The sequence below is a fragment of the Suncus etruscus genome, chromosome 9 (assembly GCF_024139225.1).
Source record: "Suncus etruscus isolate mSunEtr1 chromosome 9, mSunEtr1.pri.cur, whole genome shotgun sequence".
NCBI classification, from domain to species: Eukaryota; Metazoa; Chordata; class Mammalia; order Eulipotyphla; family Soricidae; genus Suncus; species Suncus etruscus.
The window spans coordinates 2,678,092-2,690,105 of NC_064856.1; the positions used below are offsets into that span (position 1 = coordinate 2,678,092).

Genomic DNA, 12,014 nt, shown 5'->3' on the forward strand with positions numbered 1-12,014 from the left:
TCTTTTTTTTTTTTTTTTTTTTTTTTTTTGGTTTTTGGGCCACACCCGGCAGTGCTCAGGGGTTACTCCTGGCTGTCTGCTCAGAAATAGCTCCTGGCAAGCACGGGGGACCATATGGGACACCGGGATTTGAACCAACCACCTTTGGTCCTGGATCGGCTGCTTGCAAGGCAAACACCGCTGTGCTATCTCTCTGGGTCCCAAAGTCTGCTCTTTCAAGCAGCGGGTCCCAAAGTCTGCTCTTTCAAGCAGCGCAAAATCACTGATCTCTAGAGTTCACCAGAACCCATCTCTGAATAAACTGTTTTCACATTATATTGGGAGCTGAACATCATGAGTAACATAGTAAGGGACTTAACGTCCATTTATCACACCCATGTTACCTCAAGATTTCAATGTATATAAAGTGGAATGAGTAGATGCTTGGTTATAATAAGAGATCTCCTGGGTCATGTCTCTTGAAGAAAGATTTATTCTGGTATATCTTTCAGTGCTTTGGTATTTTAAATTGTATTTGTTGGGCAAAAACATAAAAAAGTATAAGCAAGGGAATAATCTTTCTGCATCTTTTCTAAAAAAGAGGGTGGAAGACATTATTCCCTGCTGTCTAATGCTGCCTATATAAGTACCAGGAGCTACGTTTTTGTAATTTAATACTAGGAACATGTTTGTCTCTCTTGGAAAAGCAAACAAGTTTCCTTTAATCAGATAAGGGGAATTATCTGAGCCACATCCCTTTTCTCAGAATCAGAGGGGGGGAATTCAGTGTTCTAGAACAGAAATTACATTAGATGATTATTGGTGTTCAATACAAATATTATGCAAGCCACATGCTTGATTTTTTTCTCTACAAATCTGAGCTAACATTTTAGCAGCTAACATAAGAAGTAAAAGTAAGTTAATACCAAAAAAAAAAAAAATTAAAAAGGGGCTGGAGAGGTGGTGCTAGAGGTAAGGTGTCTGCCTTGCAAGAGCTAGCCAAGGAAGGACTGCGGTTCCATCCCCCGGTGTCCCGTATGGTCCCCCCAAGCCAGGGGCAATTTCTGAGCGCTTAGCCAGGAGGAACCCCTGAGCATCGAATGGGTGTGGCCGAAAAACCAAAACAAAAAAAAAGTAAGTTAATAAAATAAATATTAACAATGCATTTTCAAGCCCTTAGAAAGTATTTATTTCATTTCAATATACAACTAATATTAAATCAAAATAAGCCCTATTCAAAATATATGCTACTTTACAGCCCTTTCATTTTAAAAATGAAGTTGGATAAATTTGGTGTGTATTTGATATTTACAATGTATTTCACATCTGACAAGCCCTTCTAGCTCTGTGTGGCCAGGTCTGCTCTTTGAAATAAAATGTTTAGAATAACTGGCAGCCTCAATATTTTTCAAGTTTGTATGATTTTTTGTTTGTTTGTTTGTTTTTGGGCCACACCCGGTAACACTCCGGGATTACTCCTGGCTCTACACTCAGAAATTGCTCCAGATTTGCGGGACCATATGGGCCGCCAGGGATGGAACCCCTGTCCGTCCTGGTTCAGCCCTGTGCAAGGCAACGCCCTATCGCTGCACCACTGCTGCGGCCCTGAGGCCCTAGCTTTGTATGCTCCCAGGCCAACTTTATTCTCCAGTATCACAGAAGTGATTCGTGAGCACAGAGCCAGGGGCAAACCTTGAACACCACTGAGTGTAGTCCTCAAACAAATTCAAATCGAATAAATGAGAAAACATGCAAATCATCAAGAAAAAAAAATTTGTACGCCATGTTTGTAGCTGTGGGTAAATATTATTGACTTCACATTTTAGCTTCTTCAATGAAAACCTGTCAAAAGTTTAGCAAGATGCTTGTTAAAGCTGCTGCACGTCTAAGACAAAATAATTTTGTTTCTTCTAAAAAGTCAAGAGATAAGGGTTCATTTTGATTTAAACACCGGCTACATCAATTTCATAATATAGATCATGAACAAAAGCATCTTACCTCAATAAATCTGGCCCCAAAATTAGGTGATTGGTTAAGAAAGCAAAAAGAAAAAAAAGAAAGAAAAAAATGCTATGCTATAGATCCTCTCTGATTCCTTGCTCCTGGCAGGAAGTTTACATGCTCACATAGCTTGTAGGTGATTTGTAAACATTTCAATTTTTAAGATTAAATTAAAAAATTAAACTTTATTTCTCACTGTTAATTATTATATGTCATACCTTCCAGGAACTCTTACAGGAGAAAGCTGATTATTAAGGTTCTAATACAGTTTTGGATAACTTGCACAGTTAACTCTACATATGATTCTTTAGAACTGAGAATATCCCTGGATTTTTGCAGATTGCCCATTTCACAGGTAGCATAAGAAGTAAGATGTCTGATATTGACACCTTTCATCTTCTCAGCAGAAAAATGGTTTAATTCATTTATTAAGCTCCAGAAGAAAAAGAAAGATGGCTGTTTTGGAAGGCAGTCTGGTTTGGGCTGAAAATTTGGGAGCCTTCTTGGAATGGGGGCTGATTCCTTTTTCTGCCTGAGGTCAGAGCAGCCCATAGCCACACCTGACATCCTCCTCCAGAAAAGACTCACAATGTAGCCAAACCGCCACATTTGTTCCAGATCTGTAGATCCTGGACCATGTGGATGCAAGTGGCCCGTGGGATACCTCAAAATTTTTATAGTAGTGTCAACCTAGTAGGATTGCAGCACTTCTCATGGGAGAGTTGCACAGAATATTACCAAGCTCAGTGAGCCCAAACAGTATTACATTAGGCACAAATCTTGGGGCTGGAGAGATAGCATGGAGGTAGGGTATTTGCCTTGCATGCAGAAGGACAGTGGTTTAAATCCCGGCATCCCATATGGTCCCCCGAGCCTGCCAGGAGCGGTTTCTGAGCATAGAGCCAGGAGGAACCCCTTAGCACTGCCTGGTGAGACCCCAAAAAACAAACAAACAAAATGGTACAACTCTGTCTCAAATACAGGCTGGGGGGAGGAGTAAGATGGTGGGAGATTTGGGGCATTGATGATGGAATGTTGCACTGATGAAGGGGGTTGTTCTTTATATGACTGAAACCCAACTACCATCATGTTTGTAATCAAATTGTATAAAGATATTTAAAAAAATTAAAAAAAAACAAAAGGCATAACTAGCATTAACTGCAGCCCAGTTAATCCATAGTAGCACTATTGAGAGATATACAATTATTAGAAATTGACCCTCGGGGCCGGAGAGGTAGCATGGAGGTAAGGCATTTGCCTTGCATGCAGAAGGTCAGTGGTTCAAATCCCGGCTTCCCATATGGTCCCCTGAGCCTGCCAGGAGCGATTTCTGAGTGTAAAGCCAGGAGGAACCCCTGAGCACTGCTGGGTGTGACCCCAAAACAAAACAAAACAAAAAATGAGCCTCATTAATCCTGATTTTGATAATTCCTTTTGCCTGTGTGTAGTAACAAACAATATGAAGTAAATCTAGTTGTGCTCGCAAGAGGGCAAACTCGGGTGGTGGGAAGGACACACTAGTGGTGGGATTGGGTTTGAATATTTAATGCCCGAAACAACTGTATTAGGAACAACTTAGTAAATCATGGTGTTAATATAGTATAAAAAGAGTGTCTGATGTGGCATAAGTCACTGTAGTTCTAGAAAATCATAAAAAGTGATAATTTAACATGACTTTTCTTATCTCTAAAATATAATATTGTACATTTCCACCCCTCTTGGGATAACTTCTGGCAGTGTTCACAGGTCTGAGATAGAATAATTCATTAAAGTATTAAGTACTCATGGAAACAAATAATGTTTTTACAGATTAAAAATATACTAAACTATAAGCTTTTAAACTACTAAACTATATATATGTTTTCATATATATAAATATATAATATATATAAACATCTATATATAAATATATATGATTATTTTGTTGTTTTTTTTGAGCCACACCCAGAGCTGCTCAGGAATTACTTTTTGCTCTTTGCTCAGAAATCGCTCCTGGCAGGCTCAGGGGACCATATGGGATGCTAGGAATTGAACCCGGGTTCATTCCCAGTTGGCTGCATACAAGGCAAACGTCCTACTACTGTGCACACTCTGGCCCCAATACTAAAATATTTTATTTAAAAATGACAGTCAGTGTTGGAGCTAGAGCACTGATGCTACAGGTGAAGCATCTGCCTTGCAAGCGCTAGCCTAGGACAGACCGTGGTTCCATCCCCTGGCATCCCATATGGTCCCCCACAAGCCAAGAGTGATTTCTGAGTGCATAGCCAAGAGTAACCCCTGAGCATCAACAGCACAAAAACAACAAAACAGAAAACAAAAAAATGATAATCAATGTAATATTTTAGAATATGCTCACAAAATGCGTTGTTAGTGTAAATAACTTTAATTATTAGTTAAATGAAGCTTGAGGAAGATAAAAATTGTTTGCGCACTGAAGTATTAACAAAAAACACCTAAAAGTTACTGCAATTTACTTACATTTCTTATTCAGAATGAAGATGAGATTTTTACATATACCTTTTTGTAAGACGCTAATGATTACAGAACTTCATGTTATAGAATATCCAATGTTGATAGTTCAATACTATAAACTTGCAAAAAACATTTGAAAAAACTACAGAATCTAAACTTATACAAGTGATGAGAAATACATTCAGGCTTTATTGGCATCTGTTCTATCATGAGCAGAGAAATACTACAAAAGGATATAAAACTCTAAGACCTTTGTGGTACTATTAGGAACATTTTGTTGTTGTTGTTTTTGGGCCACACCCGGTGACACTCAGGGGTTACTACTAGCTATGAGCTCAGAAATCGCTCCTGGCTTGGGGGACCATATGGGACATTGGGGATCGAACCCAAATCCCTGGGTCAGTCACTTTGGTCCCATATTAAGAACATTTCTGAGAAGACAAGGCAGATTGGTAGTGATTAGGATTCTCATCTGGCAAAGTCCCAGTATGTGGCTGGAATCTCTTGAGATAACTCCTTGACTCCATTGTGATGGTAGCTCTTGTGTCATATACTCCTGGCCGGCACCCACAAGCTCACTGACACTTGTCCAGTATAGGTGTTGATTGTACCGACTTTATAGCATTGTTTTAGAAAAAAAATCACAAACATATTCTGTACATGTACATATATATGTTATATGCCTTGCACATGTACAGAATTGAATGGCATCTTCCAAAGTCCTTTCTGGACCCTCAATCTGTGACTTTATTTGCCATTAGAGAGGCTTAAAACAAAATTATTTGAGATAAAGTCATAATGAATTCAAGTGGGACATAAATAATTGGTCTCCTTAAAAGAAGAACAAAGAGAAGGGAGACAGAGCCTGTAAATATGTGTCTAAAGGCTAAAACTATTTAAGAATTGTGAGCATCCTCCCCAGAAGCAAGAAAAAAAAAGCATAATCCCTCTATTCTTCCTCTCTGAGAGAGTAAGACTTGCTAGCATTTAAGATTTTAGTCTCTAGATGTGAGAAAATAATCTTAACAGTTTTAAGCTTTCCAATTTGCTGAATTTTGTATGCTAGCCTAGAAAACCTACACAATATCTATTCTGGGTAAGTTGGCTATTTTAGAACTAGGAACAACCCCTCATTTGGGGAGAGAGGAGGAAACCCAGTAGTCAGGGAGACCTCATGTCCATCAAGTTCAGGGATAAGATCTAGCTAGCAAGCCACATTTAATATTCTGAAGCAAGATGTTATTCTTAAATTCCCATAGGATTCAGTAAACAGAAAGTGAAGGTTCTGACATTTTGACAGCAGGCTTTGTTGAGGATAGAAACAGGGCCTGCATTTTCAATAAGAAAAGCTGCAACTGAGCAAGTATGTGACGTCCCAGAGAATTCTCACTGATGTGCCCCTTTAGTGTGAGATTCAAACTGAGCATAGCATGCGGACTTTTATGAGGGGGACTTGGAGATGAGACTGCAAAGGCCTATAAGATTTGGAATCAAGAAGATCTTGATGTTACTAACAGCTTTCTGGGAAACCTCTGAAATATTTGGGACCAATATTGATACCAGTGGGTATCAGCCTTCCTTGGGAACTTATTAAAAATGAGTCTCTGGTCCCACAGTATATATCTTCAAGTTGTCAGACAGTCCACCGGTATGCTCTGTTTTTTTAAGCAGCTATCCAAGAGTTATCTAAATATTAAAGTTTGAGAAGTATGGGGCCAGAAAGATAGCACAGCAGCAGGGCGTTTGCCTTGCACACAGCCGACCCAGGAGGGACGGTGGTTCTCATCCCAGCATCCCATATGATCCCCTGAGCCTGCCAGGAGCAACTTCTGAGTGCAGAGCAGGAGTAGTCCCTGAGTGCTGCTGGGTGTGACCCCAAAACCAGAAAAAAAAGTTTGAGAAGCATTGATCAAGTCTAGACAATGTTGTCTCATACACCGCTTCAGCCTGGAGTGACAGCATTAGTGTTATTCTCAGAATGCCATCAAAGGGGTTCTTTTCTCTTTTTTATTAGATTTTCTCTTTCTCTTTTTCTCTCTCTTTCTATTAGAATGAATCTTGAATATAAGTCAAGAGCACATCCTCTTCTTTTCAGCTATACTTTATCATCTTAGACCCAGCAAAAACAATCATTCAACTAGATTTGATAAAAAAAAAATATCCAGTTTTTCTACTTTGCCTCTAGTTGCTATGTCCTTCCCACTAACAGTGGTGGTCATAATTAGCAGTTTGCATATAATCTGTTACAACCAATCCTCATCCCAAAACCTACCTCATGAGTTGAGCTTAAGGCTAGCCAAAGCTGAGAGAGAGAGAGAGAGAGAGAGAGAGAGAGAGAGAGAGAGAGAGAGAGAGAGAGAAAGAGAGAAAGAGACAGAGGAAGAGAGATTATTAAACCAAGAGAAGGTAATAACATTACCTATAATTCTGCTTCAAAGTCGTTAGATGAATGAGATTTCAAATTTTACATTATCGATTGTTCTTATTTTCTCTAACAGCAACCTAATTTCTCTTCAAGGTATAGAACTTATCCCTCAAGTAAGGATATCAAACTAAATATGGTTCACACTAACCCTGCTAGGAATTATTACTAAGTGCAGAGTTGAGAGTAAGCCCTGAGCAAAGATGAATATGGCACAAATCCCTTCGCAAAAGAGGTAGGAGGAGGAGGAGGGAGAGAGAGAGAGAGAGAGAGAGAGAGAGAGAGAGAGAGAGAGAGAGAGAAATAGCCTAATGAGATCCTTGGTGAGTCTATGAAATTTTATCAATTCAAGGTATATTTTCCTCTAGGCAGCTAGAGACATTTTGTGAGAATACTAATAAGACAATGCTAGTTCCACTTACTCCTTTTTAGTCTTCCACGGATGCTGCAGTAATTAAAATCTGTACTGTTTTTCCTTTACTCCAAATCTAAGAATTCTTGGGTTCAAGTCCTCCATCTACTTTGACTTCTTTGACCTCATTTTACTCTTGGTTTATGATTCCTCACCTACTTTTCCAACTCTTTTGTTGCTGAAACTTTTAATTTTGTTTAATTTGTGCTTCCTCAAAGCTTTGCACTTGCTGTCAATAGCAAAAAAGTTAGTGTGAAAGATGTTTTTATCAAAAAGATCTAGGTAAAAAGGGTTTGGGAAACACCTTAGTCAAAACACCAGGTTATCTGTACTGGATTAACTATATTCTTGATTTTTTTCATGGGGCAATGAAGGACAATTGAGACTACTCCTTTCTACAATACAAAATGTCTTCTTAACTAAGTTTGAGGCACTGGAAAAAATTCTATACCAGCCATGTCAGCAGTTATAATATGAACAGTCAGCCAACTGGTACAGAGTTTGTAATAAAGAACTCAGAACTAGTCAAATAAAATCAACCCACAAGTTAAGATGTCACAAAAAGAGGAGAAAAGGAAGGAACTTGGATAGCTTTATGTTGTGCTATAAATATGGTAGACAACAGCAAAACCCTAAAAAAGTGATTCGTTTTCATATTACAAAGCAAACAGACAACCAAACAATATATGTGGAACTTACTTTTTCTTACTATCCTTTTTGGCTGTCTTTTCCAAAGCTGCTCTCCTTCTCAAGTAGTCATTCTGAATTTCATTGTATTTTGAAGTGTGTTCTTTGATAAGGTCAGTGGTTTTCTTATGATGTCTCTTAACCAGGTCTTTCATTTCTTTGTAGTGCTTTTTTTGAAGCTTCACAAATGATTTCTGTTGCTTTAGCTCTTCAATAGTCTGAGCTTCCACTTCTGCAATAAATGAGCAAAAAGAGTTAAAAGAGCTACAAGAGCAAGACAAAAATACAGAGACAAACAGGAGCAGCAATGTGTTTATGGGGTTTGAGTTCCAGTATGGCTCTATCACTTTCTAGATCTGCCACTATGATATCAAATTTCTCAAGATTCTGATTTCTGAACTTATATATATATATACACATGTGTATATATATATATATGTTGAGTTAACTCATATTTTAAGTTTTGGTTCTTTACAAACAGATCTCAAAAGGAGGATTTAGTTGCATGTGATTTACTGAAGAAATTTTCAGGAACGGTGAGTGAGGGCAGCACGGAAAGCAATGAAAGAATCTGGGCAAAAGGTGTGGCCTCAGCTGTGATGTAATGCCTGGTTAGCCAGCCCTAATCCCAGGAAGAGTTCTGGAGGGTAAACTCTACCATAAAGATTGTATGCATCTAGCCTTGAGATATAGTCATTGTTGCATATTTGGGAAAGGAAGTGGAGGCAAGACATAATTTTCAAGAGAGAGCTCCCTTTTATTTAAAAGCAATTCTCTTTCTTTTGGGGGGTGTAAGAGAAGATGGGCCATACATGGTTTTGCACGGGGCTTACTCTTGGCTTAGGGATCATTCTTGGATGTCCTTAGGTACCAGAAAACAAACCAGGGTCAGCCACATGCGAGCAAGTGCTTTAACACTTGTACTGCCTTTTTGTCCCAACAAGAAAATTTTAAGAATAGGGAACTCTCTACAACACCCAGAATCTGGAAACAACCCAGATACCCAACAACAGATGAGTGGCTAATGAAACTGTGGTACATCTACACAATGGAATACGATGCAGATACAAAGCAAATGAAGTCATAAAATTTTCCTACTCATGATTGGACATGCTGAGTGCAATAAGTCAGAGTGTGGGGAGAGAGAGAGAGAGAGAGAGAGAGAGAGAGAGAGAGAGAGAGAGAGACAGACAGACAGACAGACAGACAGACAGACAGAAAGACAGACAGACAGACAGACATAGAATAGTCTCACTCATCTCTGGGGTTTAAGAAAAATAAAAGACATAATAATAATAAATAATAATAATGATAATAAATAATACCCAGAGACAATAAAGATGAGGGCTGGAAGGACTGGCTCATGATATGAAGCTTACCACAAAGAGTGGTTAGTACAGTTAGAGAAATAACTACACTAACAACTATCATGACAATGGTAGTGAGTGAGAGAAATATAATGCCTGTCTTGAATACAGGCAGGAAGTGGGGTAGATGGGAGATGGGGGGCATTGGTGGTGGTGCACTGGTGAATGGGAGGTGTTCTTTTTATAACTGAAAACCAACTACATTATGTTTGTAATCATGGTGCTTAAATAAAGATATTCTAAAAATAATAAGAAACTCTATTCTCCTTGTAGTAAACACTAATCATTACTGATAGTTGGGTGCTCTATATAGTACAGGGGTTCAGGGTTCACCAACAAAATGCACTTTTAGGTTACTAACACTTCCATTATTTTCTAAATGTTATAGGATAATTAAAGTATCTTTGCAAAGTGTTTGCCATAATTTCTCTCAGCATATATATATATATATATATATATATATATATATATATATATATAGATTCTATTGCACCGTGCATTGTCTCTAAGGGGCTTTATCACAGTTTACATACTGTAAGTTGTATGAATATTTGCCACATACATTTTGTGGCATATTGTAACAGTGTTAGTCTACAAAGTAGTAGTAAGGGAAGGTCCCTTTCTATGATTTGTCTAAATGTACCATAAAGGTATTTTCATTCAGCTTTGAGAAAAATTTCAAGGTGACAGAGCTTGGTCTTAAAATATTCTGCATTTTATTGGCAGGTTCTTATCAATTCTAGATTTAAAACTATTATAACATTTCTGAAATTGGGATACAGAACAAAGTTAATGGAGTATCGCAATTTGTCTCTGTTTTTGTTTCTTAGCATTCCATGAACAGCAGGATGCCTTAAAATTGATAGCATCTTGACTTCAATTGGTTGCCATTAATTTGATCTTAAATTAAGTCACAATTCTCATTTCCTTCTTTTGATTTGAAACAAAAATAAGTTGTTGTAAATATTCAGAAGTGTCAAGATATTCAGAAATAATAGATGCCATGAATAACTGACCTGAATAAGAAATGAGATATTGTCTGGATACATACTGAAATATGAATAATAATTTATATTCCTAAATAGAAAGTCTTTAAGCAATTGAAATATACTTCCTCTATTTTTTTTAATGTGCTGGTTTTCAGGATATTTGGATATTGTAGATAGACCACAAAGTGAATCAGGTACATATTTAAAATAGTTTCCTTCAGGCTAAACTGACTCATTGTGGTTGCATAACACTTTATCATATTAATAATTTATAATCTGAAGAAGTTGCTCCATTTTAGATGGTAGATTCAGTTTAATTTCTTAAAACTGGTGGCATCGCACATCAGCTATAGGACACATTTTCACAATGTTCTAACCCAGGATAAAAGGTTTTCTATAGAGTACAAGCTTTCTAAAGTCTGTGGAAGAAAGTTGGTGTGTGTTTGTTTGTTTGTTTGTTTTTAAATATGCCTTTAAGCAAAAATTATGTATGCTAAGGTATTGTGCTAACCCCATTGCTTTTGATAATTAAATATGCATATATTAAAATAACATTTTTTGTCTTTCAGTTTGCTTTTTAAAAATAAAATCTTTAAAAATATTTGACTTTCTAGGGGCCGGCGGTGGCGCTGGAGGTAAGGCAAGTGCTAGCTTGGGACAAACCGTAGTTTGATTTCCCGGCATCCCATATGGTCACCCCAAACCAGGAGCGATTTCTGAGCATATAGCCAGGAGTAATCCTTGAGCGTCAATTGGTGTGGCCCCAAAACAAAACAAAACAAAAAACTGTTTGGCTTTCTTTTAATACATTTTTCAATAACTTTTCTATGCATTTTAATGGATTACTTTGGCAACATACAAGTTCATGCATAAAAGTACATTAATCATAAATATACAGCTCTATAAATGTTCACAAAGTAAAAACTATTTAATAACCATCACTAGATCAAAATCAGAATATTGCCACTACACAGAGACCCTCTTTTGAGTTTATGCTGCCAACCCAAAATAATCCAAATCTGAGCTTCTAAACCAACTGAATTCACTTTGCTTGTCTTTGTTTTTTTTGTTTGTTTGTTTGTTTGTTTTTGGGTCATACCCGGCAACTCTCAGGGGTTACTCCTGGCTCTATGCTCAGAAATCGCTCCTGGCAGGCCTGGGGGACCATCTGGGATGCCGGGATTCGAACCACCGTCCTTCTGCATGCAAGGCAAACACCCTATCTCCATGCTATCTCTATTGTCTTTGAATTTGATATAGATAAAAATTTGATATAGATAAAAATCTTACCAAATGTACTCTTTTCTGTCTGGCCATTTTCTTCAACATTATGTAATGAATTTTATCTGTGTTGATTTATTTTTACAGCTGTATCCTACTTTTTTCTGTAACTATACCACAATTTTATTGTATACCATTGGTTATGAGGATTTGTGTTTTTTACAGTTCCTACCAAAAGACCTAATTCAGGTATATATATGAATAAAATATGTATATTTCCATTGGGCCAAGCATTTGTAATTTTTTAAACACTTCTACATAGTTCTTATTATATTAAAGAAAGTTCCTACCAACTTTAGTTCCACTAGGTTTAAGAACTAGCCAAATAACAATTTTTTTACAAACTGTATTCTCAAACACTGTATATTCTTTCTTGTATATCCTACTGGCACAAATGGATC

The 12,014-nt window shown here is 37.5% G+C and overlaps 1 protein-coding gene across 2 annotated transcripts in view; it reads right to left on the bottom strand.

Annotated features, from left to right (window-relative positions):
- PLCB1 (phospholipase C beta 1) overlaps positions 1 to 12,014 on the bottom strand; it is a 795,638-nt gene that overhangs the window by 122,079 nt on the left and 661,545 nt on the right. For both annotated transcript variants that reach the window (XM_049779135.1, XM_049779136.1), the window contains exon 26: positions 7,989 to 8,208. In XM_049779135.1, coding sequence (XP_049635092.1) covers positions 7,989 to 8,208 — 220 coding nt within the window. The remainder of the gene's footprint in view (positions 1 to 7,988; positions 8,209 to 12,014) is intronic.